Source organism: Pomacea canaliculata, linkage group LG2 (assembly GCF_003073045.1).
Source record: "Pomacea canaliculata isolate SZHN2017 linkage group LG2, ASM307304v1, whole genome shotgun sequence".
NCBI lineage: Eukaryota > Metazoa > Mollusca > Gastropoda > Architaenioglossa > Ampullariidae > Pomacea > Pomacea canaliculata.
Genome location: NC_037591.1, coordinates 28,169,684 through 28,182,977, shown reverse-complemented (window position 1 = coordinate 28,182,977; position 13,294 = coordinate 28,169,684). Strand labels below are relative to the sequence as shown.

At 38.4% G+C, this 13,294-nt stretch overlaps 1 protein-coding gene across 3 annotated transcripts in view; it reads left to right on the top strand.

The window, feature by feature from the left end:
- The window catches only part of LOC112556382 (chloride channel protein 2-like), a 38,213-nt gene that overhangs the window by 12,636 nt on the left and 12,283 nt on the right, over nucleotides 1-13,294 (top strand). Inside the window, exons 3-15 of one of the 3 annotated variants that reach the window (XM_025225343.1) lie at nucleotides 3,489-3,608; nucleotides 7,208-7,331; nucleotides 7,543-7,674; nucleotides 8,055-8,183; nucleotides 8,570-8,703; nucleotides 8,934-9,011; nucleotides 9,247-9,325; nucleotides 9,497-9,622; nucleotides 10,485-10,569; nucleotides 11,058-11,159; nucleotides 11,541-11,625; nucleotides 11,928-12,080; nucleotides 12,667-12,736. In XM_025225343.1, the coding sequence (XP_025081128.1) occupies nucleotides 3,528-3,608; nucleotides 7,208-7,331; nucleotides 7,543-7,674; nucleotides 8,055-8,183; nucleotides 8,570-8,703; nucleotides 8,934-9,011; nucleotides 9,247-9,325; nucleotides 9,497-9,622; nucleotides 10,485-10,569; nucleotides 11,058-11,159; nucleotides 11,541-11,625; nucleotides 11,928-12,080; nucleotides 12,667-12,736 (1,378 nt within the window). In that variant the 5' untranslated portion in view covers nucleotides 3,489-3,527. The other 2 variants (XM_025225344.1, XM_025225345.1) reach the window with 2 other exon arrangements.

Below are 13,294 nucleotides of genomic sequence, written 5' to 3'. Positions count from 1 at the left end.
CGTGGTTAGATGTGAATAGTTTTCAAGAAACTTGCCTTAATGATCCTTCGATTTTTCGTGTTCGTTGTTTTCGTAGTTTTGTTAATCTGTATCAGCATTGGTTTCTCTATGTTTCCAAACTGTCGAAGACTTACGGCCTTTTTTAAATACCATAGTTACGGTAAGTCTTAACAGTCAAACAGGTGTAGTTCTAAGGAGGAGGGAATCCAATGCTCATCTGATAACGTTTGAGATGTGTAGTAGAATTAACACACTCAGTAGTGTTAAAAAGACGACGGCGTTCTGCTCTTTTAATTTACTGGAGTTCAACTAATCGACATTAATGAACAGAGACAGTGTGAAGATAACAAGGTTCAGACAGATGCACACACGAATGCTGGTCAGAGTTTTAGTTAACCTATTGACCTGAGAGGTCAAAGAACACATCCAAAGACACCATTCGGAAAGGTCAAAGAAGTGTATATATGCGGTCAAAGAAACAGGACTTTAAGAAGGTGTGAACTAATGGCGGTGACGTGTTACTACGCACCGTGTAGAGGTAATTTAGTACGCACCAGGCATTCCTGCGGATTACGTCTTCTGTCTTTCCCTGCCGCATCGTCGCAAACCTCGTTTGCATCTCTGTACAGCACAACGCTCACGCACACACGAACACACAGATGCTTTACACAGATCCTTTTATTTATCCCGTTGACCCACCCGACGCTTTACGACGTGGTTATTGCAGACACGAGGAGAGGCTGAGCAGAAAATCCCGGAGATCAGACCAGAAGGGAGCACTATTTAGTCACTCGTGAAACGATTAAATGCGGTCTGTCGGGCCCTAAGGCGCGGTCGCGAGCCTCCGGGGGACCATTCGCTTTCAATAATCAGCCATAACCACTGGTCTAAGTAACGTTTTTCGGGTGTGTTAATATTCTGTGCCAAATTTATTGAAGTGCCTTTACTTTGCCGTCGACTTTCTCAGTTTACAGTCTTTACGGGCTTTATACGGGCTAAAGGTACAGTGTTCCCAAACTTTGCATCTGGGTTTAGTACGGTTCCCCTTCTGACCATTCGCTCTGTTAGCCGTCGTTGTTGGCCACCATCTAGGATTTTAAAAAAAAAATCGTGACCTTGTTTAACCCATAACGGATTCTTGTCTTGGCACACCTGCTCCACTTAGGTACTTCTGATCACCCTTCTGTCTCAACCGCGGTGAGTGCTTTTCACAAGCAGCATTTTAACTCCGCGCGCCACTGTAAAATTATCACTCTTTTCCCAACAATACCAGCAACCCTTAAAAAAAATACATTCCAACTTCGCCGACCTCATCCTACTTTTCCCTCCGTTCCTCTCTTCTGTTTATTCCTCCCACTCTGCAAGCTGGCATGGATATGTGTTTCCATGTGCAGGCAAACACACTGGCCATGCAGGTGACAAGCATGGTATTGTGATCGCAGTGGCCACACTGCTGTCTCTCCGCGACACGAGGTCATTCGGAGGTTCGGGCGATTTTATTTCGTAACAAGCTGTCAGGGGAGGTAAGGCGCGCTGACGCTGAAACAAAGATCGCTTTTGAAGTTTGTGCATTAAAGGCTGTGCGATGAATAAATTAGATTGCATCAATTGATGTGTCGTGTATTTTTCTCAAGTAAGAATTTGTTTAGGGTGTGGAAGGCTTTTACACGGTTAGAAAACCTTTTGTGGTTTGTTTTTATTGCTAACTCGGTGACTAGGTGTATAACTGGGCGTGAACAGTCAAGGGACGTAAAGCAAAATCGTAGGCTTGAGCAAATGAGAAGCATTGTCTATATTATTAGAGTATGATGAGGAAATACATTTAAAAGGCGTAAAAAAATTCAGACATTTTTCAAATTATTGGGCAAAACTCAATAAAAGCAATCTGATGACCCCCCTCCCCAAAGTTCATCAGCTATACACACCTGCATAGGAAAAGGTCAAAAGCCCGTGAGGTCATATGTCTATATATAGATGCGCCTAATTAACTTACTGCCGATATTTTCTCATTGGCTGTAGTTTTGACAACGTAAGCATATCCATTAACCTTTCTGAGTCAGGATAAAAACAAAATCTTGTTGTATTGTTTACAAAAACAGTCCCAAGTACATTTATATACTGTATATTGATTGTGTGGACTGCTGTTATATCGAGAGTGAAGAAGGATATCATTCAAATTTTTAGAAATACTGTTGTTTATCGAGCTCCATCTGTTGAAAACAAAAACACGCTTTGGTAGGACTTTCTGAGCTTGAGCGTAAACCTTTCAAAACTCAAGTGTTTAGGGAATCGCAAGCGCAGTCACACTACTTCCATTAAAGCGACGTAACTTATCGCGACAGGCTGGAAAGCATGGTTTTCTCCCTTGACTGCCAGAAGCCGAGAGCTCCATTTAAATTGTCAGCATTGGTTTACATTAAAGTGCGACTTGTAAAAAAAGTTACGACCACTTACACTTATAACACTTCCGCGAACATCTAAACCATTTACCCCTAAAAAAGGCGACAGCTCTTTAGTCGAGGTAAAGTCGAACAAGGACAACCTGCTATGTAGAGGTTATGGGTTTGATGAGACAGATCACTGGGAAATAATTGCTTTACACCTTACATGGTTTTATTTACGTTTTAATTTGCAAGGGGTTTAATCGAAAGCTTGGCCTGAAACCTCACGTTCCATTATTCTTTCCTCAGTCTTAGACAGTAATGATGTTACCGGGTGCTTTTGTACTCTGGACTTAATTGCATGTGTCATGTAGAACGAGGAGGAGTTACTTTAAGCTGCCAACTCTTTTTTTCATTCTGCTAATTAAGACACCCAAATTACGGTCCTATGCGATACGAACATTCTCTTTTTTCTCGCGTAGCAGTTTTATTTGCGATTTTATTTATAGTGTTATCTAAGTAAGAGGATTGCGATGTCTGTGATGTGACCTCAAAACACATGTGACCGCTATTACAATATTTCAGTGATGAACTCCAAACCCACAATCAGTCACATGCACACACTCCTCATGCGCTCTCTATACACTAGCTCATTATCTCTCTACCTAAAATTAATTAATCTCAGAAAAGTCCTAAAACGATTGCTCTTAAAAATATAGAAACTATCTTCGCACGCACACACATACAAAAACTACAAAGGTTAAGAACTAACAGGAGATAGGTCTAACACGGTAGACCAAAGCAGCGTGACAGACGCTGACTGCATCTACAGAGGGGTCAAATAAAAACTGTGATACCTCTAATAAGCGGCATAACCTACACAGTGGTTACACAAGTTGAATCTGGGATCCTATCCATCCCCTTTAACTGACAATGTCCTTAGTCATCGTCGTCCCATTTAACTCGTGAGCCTATAGACACACCTACAGACATATGCCAGTATCCCGAGAATGGATTCTATACTTTGTACGTGATGTATCATTGTGCTTCGGCATATCTAGAAAAAAAACCGAACTCTAATTATTCCATTTTATGTCTGTTTTGCAGGCCAGCGTTTTATAACCAATTAAGAACGGCAGCACAAGGATGGCAGCCCAACCAGAAAACATGGCACCTCAATCAGAAAACATGTCAGAGCGCCAAAATTTTGGTTTCGAGCAAACTCTGGTGAGTGCATTGACTTTTGTTTGCTTCAAGTCAGCGAATGTCTTTTTCAGTGATGGTCTGTGTCGGGCGCTGGGGTTCAACATTCGAAGTTTCTGTGGTGTTCACCATTAGCCTATACCTTGTAAGCACAAAGGGAACTTCCCCCTTCCCCCCAAGGGTCCTTCCTCGGGGCTAGAGCTTAGACTGCGGTTCTTGTTCGCACGATGAACCCTCTGGGGTATTGCTGAAGGCAACAATTCCACCTGCTGCCTTGTTCCGTCCTGCTGATGTTCACCGCCATTTGGTCAGAGACTGCTTACTCGTCCACACGTAATGTGGCTTATTTCGCAGCTAACCTCCATATTTGTGTATGTAGGGGGGGGGGGTATAAACATATCGCTATTCACTATCTGCGACCCACTGGATTGGGGATGGTCCCCCCACTGCCTATTTGCTTTGATAGTCTGGACTTAGGACATCACGGGGTCTCTCACAGCCTGACAGACGATTGTGTGTGTGCGCGCTACTAAATATCAATGAGTGCGATTTTCATCGATGTTAGTGCATGCGTGAGTGAAATAACAGGAGAAAGACTGTTCCGTTTCATTGACCACCTTGGAGAAAATTTCCTCCTCTCTAAGGTCCGACGATTCAGAATGGTCCATTCACAAGATGTTCAAGCGAGTAGCCGAGTGGTTAGAGCACCGGTGTATGAAGCCGGAGATGCACAGGTTCGACATCCGTGTGGCGCAAACGAATTTCCCCCGGTCGACCCCGGTGTCAGGAACGGGTACTTGACTCCATAAAGGGTTGGGAAAAGGATAGCAGCGTGAGGAAGAGAAAATAGGCACCGCTGTAAAAAAAAACAAAAAAAACCCCAAACAAACAAACACCAAAATCCCCCCAAAACACGAGCCGCGGACATTTCTTTAACATCTCATCACCCAACGACCTTTAAAAAAAGAAAGCCTTTACCTTTACATTTGTCCAAATTTGTCTTCAGAAAAAGTATTTTAGATCAGATTGTTTATCTCAATGAGGAGGGCAGAGCAATGTTTGCTGCACTAAATGACTTACCCTGCTTATCTCAAGGTAATTGTATTTTAGGGTAGGCGTCAGAAATTTACGAAGGCCGCTGTAAGTGATGCACGTTTTCTTATTTAGACACGAATGAAGTTTTCAGTACACGACGCGACAGACAGGTGCTACACCTACTTTCCTATTTTCAGTTCTTATTTTCATTTAAGGCTGCATAAATCAACAGCACTTGGTGTCCAAAGAAACTTTGGAGAATACTTTTCATCTCTACATGAGTGGCCATAATTTAAGGCTGTACATAATTTAAGGTTGTAAAATAAGGTCAAACGTATACATGTTTTGACTTTATTTCAATGGAAGCGAGTTTATTTAGTTTTTTTGGGGGGTTTTGAAAAATTTATTGGCTGTCACTCGAGTATATGGAAGACAGCTCTGTTTCAGCGACGATTTTTTTTTAAGAGAAGGAAGTACAAACAAACAGGAATATACAACGCAACTTCAGTCGCAGACCATGAGAAGTACTGTACTGTCTTTTATGTGGCCGATGATTTGCAAAGCCGAGGACATGTCTTTGCGATGCCATAAATCAGCAAGTGGTAACGGTTCCATCCTCTGCTGTAGCTGGACCGCACATCGTCCCACCAATTATAGTACTCGGATGGATCTTATAACTTTTGACTTCCAAAACAACTCGTTTTCATATATTTTCACTTTTTTTGGTAACAGATTTATATATTTTATGGCAGTAAATTTTAAATAGACTATTATATATATATAATATCGATACACGATAGCCTTAATTTGGTTTTTTGTTTTGATATATTTCTCGGCCGTCTGTGAGGGTTTTTTTTTTTTTACTTATCGTGAATTTCCAAAGCAATTTCCAATACATTTCCCGGAAAAATCGGTGTATAAGTGGACCTACGCAGTTCAAACCCAACTATTGTTTGCTGTAAACTGCATGATCCAGAAAACACTTCAGCTTGATCACTCTAGCTAATGAGCGACATTTGTGCGCACGAACACTGCTCCAACAGAACAGTCCAGAAAATTTATTAACGACTCTTGACTACTTATAAATAGACAGCATACCTACAAATCTTGATAAAAGCATACTCACGTGTTGTTTTTTTAAACAGCCTGCTATGCAAAAATTAAAAGAATTTGCTGAATCATCCTCTCGATCAAAGACACCGAAACGCCTGACAGAGACTGGCAATAAATCATCCATCTTTATAAGGAATATATATATGTGTGCTCCACACAAAAGAGTTAAACATACATTTATTAACTTTTACTTCTGAACATTGCTGGCAGCGCTCAAAACTGTTCATGTTTTCTTATTCCAGTCTTTGGCATGAAAATACTAGATTTTTCTAAGGAGTGCAAAAGTATTGCTATTGTGATGCAGTTATAAGTAAAAATCGTATAGTCAGAACTCTTTTTTTAAAAAAAGCGTGAAAAAAATAAGCTGTACCTCTTATCAACATAAACAAGGCGGAAGCATACTCAGACAATACTGAGTAGATATGTAGGTGCTAATCCTCGTACCAGTCATGCTGCCGTACCGAAGTATCCTCAATCTCTGTATTATTTACAGCTGACAGCTGAGTGGGTAGAAATATACTATAGTCTGTGTAACAAGGCGGCCATATTTAAATTGACATTTCAACATAGTTTAAGTTATTATACGTTTCTCACGATTGTTGATGCTGTTCACTCTCAAGATGTCTTTTATAGCGTGAATTTCAGCTTGATGAAAGATCAGTCACAAATCTACTGCACGCCATATAAGTGTTATGCACACTTGAAGCCAAGTTCATGCTGTATCTTCCAAAGAAAGAGGCATCAGGGGTCAAGATCGACTTCGGATGGGGATGGGGCAAGAGGAGTGTGGGTCAGGCTATTGTCAAGAGTACTGTGAGAAAATTACGGCTGTGACCAGATCGAGCTGATGGCGGGCGAAACGTGACCATTACTTCAGACGATACTCTGGATCTAGCAAAAGGCTATATGTCTTGGTTGCACTCCATCCCAGATTTACTGCTTTAAAAAATATCAAGTATATATAATATACTAATAGCTCAGCAGAGCATGGGGCAAAAGTAAGGTTTCCTGTGGTCTATCTGTCAGCTAGGTTTATGACTGGTGATTCAGTTTTGTCACTATCAGTGGTATTACATCGGTATAAAACTGCTGATGCTCAAGTTGTCGGAACGGTAAAGTAATAATTCAGGTGAAAAAAATATGTTAAATTAAAATATCTTCACCTTGCAAAATTAAATAAAGTCTTTCAAATAAACAACTCAAAGCATTACTCCAAGAATTATACACATTATTTAACAATAAGCTTCTTCATATGTATTGCAATAAAACTAACACTTGTCCGACATCCAAAAGTAGATGCAAACATGCATGGATCCAGTCCAATCCCTTTGTCTCTTTCACGCACATCATGTGTTCTGATACACATGCATACACACACATGCACCACCCCTCCTAACAGAGTGTCTCCCCCACCCCCTACAATGTGATTGAGATTTCTTAGTGATAGAGTTTTATTTGTGGTTTCTTCATTTCAGCTTTATGGACATTACAAAAGAGATTTGGGAACCTTTGCCAAATTCCAAGCCAAACGCCTGAAGAAGCAGGATGCACCTATTGAACTAAAGATCAAGAAACCCTATGGATTACTGTTTCTTTGGGGTTTGTATTAAAATAAGTGTCAGTACAGCATGGTAACCATCTCTTACATCATTGGGGAAAGATGATAAGTCAGGAATATATAACTAACTTTTTTTAAAATCATAGTTCAAAGTTTCAGATTCCTTACAAAATACTTTTTTTTCAGTTATGAGACCTCTACCACAATTTTTTTCCCTCAGACAAAAAGACTATGTTTGTTTTCTATTTTCAGATCGAATTACATGGCTTCAAGGCCTAATCTTCAGTAAAATTGGAGAGGATTGGGTGTTTCTTACTGTCCTGGGCTCTATCATGGGTGCTCTGAGCTTTGCCACAGATATCCTCATAGAGAAGTGTATGGAAGGTGTGAAACTGAACTATTTTATGTCATTAAGTTAGAGCAGAAAACATTATTAAAGAACAAAAGTATATACTTCAAATTACATAATTGTCTTAAATAGACCGATTCAGTCCCTTTTTTTAATTGATATATGGTCTTTGCCTTGTGCACATTTGATATTGTTTATGAGAGTCTTCAGGGTATGATGTGCATGGCATGAAAGATGACAGCTCAGTTTGCTACTATATTTTATAAGGAATCAAAAAGCCCATGAAATAGCCTTTATTTTAGGGGAAAGTTTTTTTATTATGATAACCATAACATCTGCATCAGTTTAGTCTAATAGTAATAAACTATCAGGAGAATGTAATATTTTCAGCTGTGATTTTCCTCCTTATTTTTAGCCAAGTTCTGGGTGTATCAGGAGCTGAAGTTTTCAGTTGCCCTGCAGTTCTTTATCTGGGTCTCATACAGTGTGCTTCTTATGCTGTTTGCTGCTGGCTTCTCCCATGTTGTCTCACCACAGTCTGTTGGTGAGTGATTTACAGATTATGTTAGATTACTCAACCATGGATCATGGATCTGCTAAATTGTAACTGTATGTTCTTGGTTTTGAAAATTTTTAGAGGGTTGTCCCATGAGTATTAAATAAGAGTTTGCAGCTACCCTGTTTAAACATTAAGAACATAATCGGAGATAGACTGGGCAGCAGGCAGGGGTCTTAATTGGTTATGTCCTTTTCCTAAACAGTTCTTCCCACCAAAACCCCCCTCTCCCACAAACACACACTGAACCACACAAGTTTATTTTCTAAAACCAAACAGCATAATAGAAATAAAGTATTACAGTTGTATTTATGTGTATTTCTATAAGCTCTTTGAGAATAACATGACTTTTTACTTTTTGTGTGGGTTGGCAGGTTCTGGTATTCCAGAGATGAAAACAATTTTACGAGGAGTTGTTTTAAAAGAATATTTAACATTCAGGACACTGGTTGCAAAAGTTGTGGGTCTTTGTGCAACCCTAAGCAGTACCTTATCCATTGGCAAAGAGGTGAGGATTTTTAGCACTTTAAGCCCTGTATTACCCTCCTGAAAACTTGCATTTCAAATAAAACTTGGTCTATATGTAGGTCTGTATTGATATTTTGTGTATTTGCCTGCATGTGCATATGGGTGTGTGGATATGTGCATGCCTGTCTGCAGAGAATGTTTCAGGACAAAATTGCATCTGTGAATTATGTCATTAAATATCACACTGATGAGAGTCTTACTTTTTAACAGGGTCCCTTTGTCCACATAGCTAGTATGGTGGCAGCACTTCTTGGCAAATGTACCAGTTCATTTAGAGGGCTTTATGAGGTAATCTGAAAATTTGTACTCCTGTACTTTTCTCTACCTGCAGAAATTTTCTGTTGTGATGACATCAATGACTTTTCTATTTGAATCAGTAGATAACAATTGTGACCAAATTAGAAAAAGACTTTGTATTTTTTTGTGGTTCTGATCTAATTGAAATTGGGATTAACATAAAGAAGCTGACATTTCAAAGAAGCATCCTGCTTCATGTTTTACTAAATGTTTCTCCCATTTACAGAATGAAGCTCGCAGGTTGGAACTGCTGGCTGCTGCATGTGCTGTAGGTGTGGCCAGTACATATGCAGCACCAATAGGCGGTAAGCTTCTAGTTTCAAGATATTAGTACATCTGTAGCTTTTGAGGTTCATCACTATGGTGGATGCAGGCTAAACATAAAACTCTTGTTTGTTCATTTCTGCTCATGTGTGTCTTCATGTACTGTTTCATGCAGGATTTTTATTCTGATGGTTTACATTCCACATTTGCAGGATTGCTGTTTAGCATTGAGGTGACAACGGCATATTTTGCTGTGCGAAACTACACACGAGGATTTTATTCATCTGTCTGTGCAGCAGTGGTGTTTCGTGTTCTAGAATACTGGTCCAGAGAAGGTGGTAGGTATACATGCGTGACACAATACTGTAACATTTTATGTTGTCAAGGGAAAGCATTGTGTACTGGCATCTTGAAGCTTGTATTTGATTGAATGCTGTAGTTTGTTGTATTGTGAACATTCTGTCAACACTCAGTAGTCATTTTTTGTCTGACAAATTAGTAAACACTCCAGATTATCACCTTTATTGTGAAGGTCAAATCATACCACTGCATACCCAGGATGAGTGGAGAAAACTGCTCCCTCCCAGTTAATCAATTAAAATGCATCCTTCTTTTGTAGAAGATAAATTAAGGGGACTGAAGAAAATTTAACTGGTAACTTCTATTATATGTTGAGATTAAATATGAATTAAATAAGATAATCAGATACAGTATATTGCAATATAGAAATGTATTTGAAGCAAATAAAAAGAAAAAGAAAAAGGGCATCCTTTCTTTTGGCATATGCAGGGCAGCTGCAACAACCCCCCCCCCCCCCCCCCAACACCACACTTTGTGTGTCGCTTAAGCACAGAAAACCAGACTTATTTTCTCCCATGAAATGGCACCATCAAGCTATTTTTTTATACTGAAGTGTATCTTCTTGTTTCAGACTTCTGTGTACAATTATGTTAAATTATGACTGTGTATTCTTTATTGACTGTAATTTTCTTGAGATCTCCATGCCAGCTGCTATTTACTAAAACTCATGATCTGATGTTGTGTCCCTTCTAATACATCTTGTTTACTAAATCAACAACAGTCTGTTACACTGTGACCTTGTTGTCAGTGGCATGGTGATGGGAAGTACAACCTGTTACACATCATTGTTGCTCCTTGTTTAGTAAATGAAATCATACTACAATGTGACTTTTGTTGCAGCAAAGCTGTCTGCAATGTTCTTAACAAACTTCAGACCTGACAACCCATTTGATGCTTTGGAGCTGTTTGCTTTTAGTTCAATAGGGTGAGCGCATGTATATTGGTGTAAATGAGTGTGTGTGTGTGTTTGTACATCCAAGTTCTTGCTTGCATTTGTGTGACAACACATAAGCATGTACATGGACCTTGTTTAAATAATAAAAAATGAAATAATTTAATTAATAAAAAAAAACAATGCACATACAGTTTCATAGCAAATTCATTTTGAATGTCAGCAGTTTCAATCTTATTTTAGTGAAGTTTACAGAGAACGCATTATGAGAATCACAAGCTCAGCTATAAATATTGACAATAGTAATAAAAATAAATAATAAATAAGCAGCTGGGTTTTTGAATACATGAAAACCATCACATGCTTTAAGACTAGAATCCTTTCAAAATATTCTTAGTTTTTTTTAGGATGGCAATATGCTTATACTTTGATTAGACAGTTATGGACTAGAGTAGAATAAAAATTCCCTTTTGTATCCATATATATTTTCACCTTCAATATAGCTTGTCTTTATTTTGCAGTGTAGTTTGTGGCTTTGCAGGTGCTCTTTTCATTCTAATGCATCGCAGAATTGTTAGACTCATACGCCAACACAAAAAAGTGTCTGTATTTCTCCAGAAGAAGTGAGTACTTAAGTTGCTGCCATGTTATGACCTTAGCTTATTACCTTCAGTACACGCTATATGTTGATTTTTATTTTATCAGCCTGCTTTAATTATTGTGGCTTTAGAAGTACTGTACCTGTTAGTCTTTTCTTATTGTTGACTTCCAAGTTGTACAATTTTTTTTCTAGCAACTTGAAGTTATTTAAAGTTTGATTTTTTTATAACTGATGCAGCTGTATGTAAAGAAACTTAACAAAATACCATTATTGGTTGACCTGGGTAAAGCCTTTTTGTCAATGATTTGCTACATAAATGTTGAAAGAAAATAGCCATTCTTTCTCAACTGTTAAAAGCCTTCTCTAAATCACTGTGACTACTGACACTGTGTTCTTGTTTCAGTCGGTTTATCTACCCTGGAGCTGTGACTCTAGTTATAGCATCTCTCACCTTCCCACCCGGATTTGGACAGTTTTTTGCTGGACTGGTGTGTACAATAATAATAAGTTTATCACTTTCTTTATCTTCTGTTTATGCTGTTATTGCGTATGTGTCCATGCATGTGCATGTGTTTATATCTGTACATTTTGATGGTTAATATTGATTTCTTAGTGTATAATTTTTTTTCTCATTATGTCATGAATCCGTTGCTTGCTTTAGTTGCTGCATGTGTGCATTTTTACGTTAACTGTCTCTTTCACACACACTCATATAGATATACAAATCTATCTATATATCTCTCACATATATATATATACAAAGACATGCACAAAAGATGTATTTTAACAGCTCCCTCCCAAGGCAGCCATAAAAGAGCTGTTCAGTAACTTCACTTGGACAGGTGGACAAGCTGAGAATCTTGACGAAGAAATAATTCTCTCACATTGGATTCACCCCTGGACCAACGTCCATGTCACCCTTGTCCTCTTCACCCTCATGCATGTTAGTCCATTTTGGATTTATTTCCTTTGTATGAGTGTTCTTTGTTTTTTTGCATTTTTCTTACACTTTTTTAGCCCCAGAAACATGTTAAAATGGTTGTTGAATGGAAAAAATGATACATATATCTATATTAGATTATCTTAGCTGTAAAATAATATTTTAGCTAAAATGGTCATGACAGCCTGCCTATTCCAGGATTTCCTTTTTTTTGTGTTTTTGGCTGACACATCATTTTATGGATCTCAGATCATCATTCTAACCAACTGGAGCCAGAAAAAACATGTATAAAGTAGTTCAAAATAATTATACATTGTTTGTTCATGCAGAATTCATTGAATATAGGACAGTGCATTTAGAGTATGTTGCTCAAAAGTGTTTGATAATGAACTCTTTCAGCAACATTTAGAAGTCATAGAAAGTAATTTTGTTTGTTTCATTGAACTAAAAGTCACCAGCTATAGTTTAAAGTTAGAAGGTACATGAGAAATCAGATGGTGATGATAGCAATAATGACAATGATGATATTCAGGTGGAGTAGTGATAGAAGTAGTAGCCATGAGAAGAATGGGCCTGTTTCTTTTTTCAGTTTCTGATGGCTTGTTTGTGCAACACCCTCCCTCTGCCAGTTGGTGTTTTTGTTCCTGTGTTTACTGTTGGTGGGTTTTTCCAACTCCATGTAGTCTTTTATAAAACGTAGACAATATTTTGTTGTAAATACAAGAGTAAAAAGGGGTAAGGAGAGTCTTGTGACCTCATTGTTGTAGAGAAATGAGGTGATGAAGTCCTCACTTATTTTGGGGGTCAGCTTTTGTAAGAGTGGTGCCCATCCCCTCTCCTTTGCTGTCCACAGCTAAGCCAACTGGGGCAAGAATTATATAAGAATTATGTGGTATCATATTGGTATAAAACAGGATAGTGTGTGCTTCTTTGGGCTTGGATGGCCTTGCTCTAACCACTATGCTATTCTCTCCCTTATTTAAACAAGAAACATGAATAAAGAGGATGATTAAAACTGGATAACAGATCAGCAAAAAATTCAGGAAAATCATACAAAGTCCATACTAATGTATCTGAGAACTTAAAAGGTACATAAAACCTTTCTAAAGAAAGATCACAAAGAAAACAAATGTAGGTTACGGGATGAAAACTGTCTGATGTTATTTATTTCAAGTGTTATTTATTAATGACTGGACATTAAGGTTTGGTAACTGAAT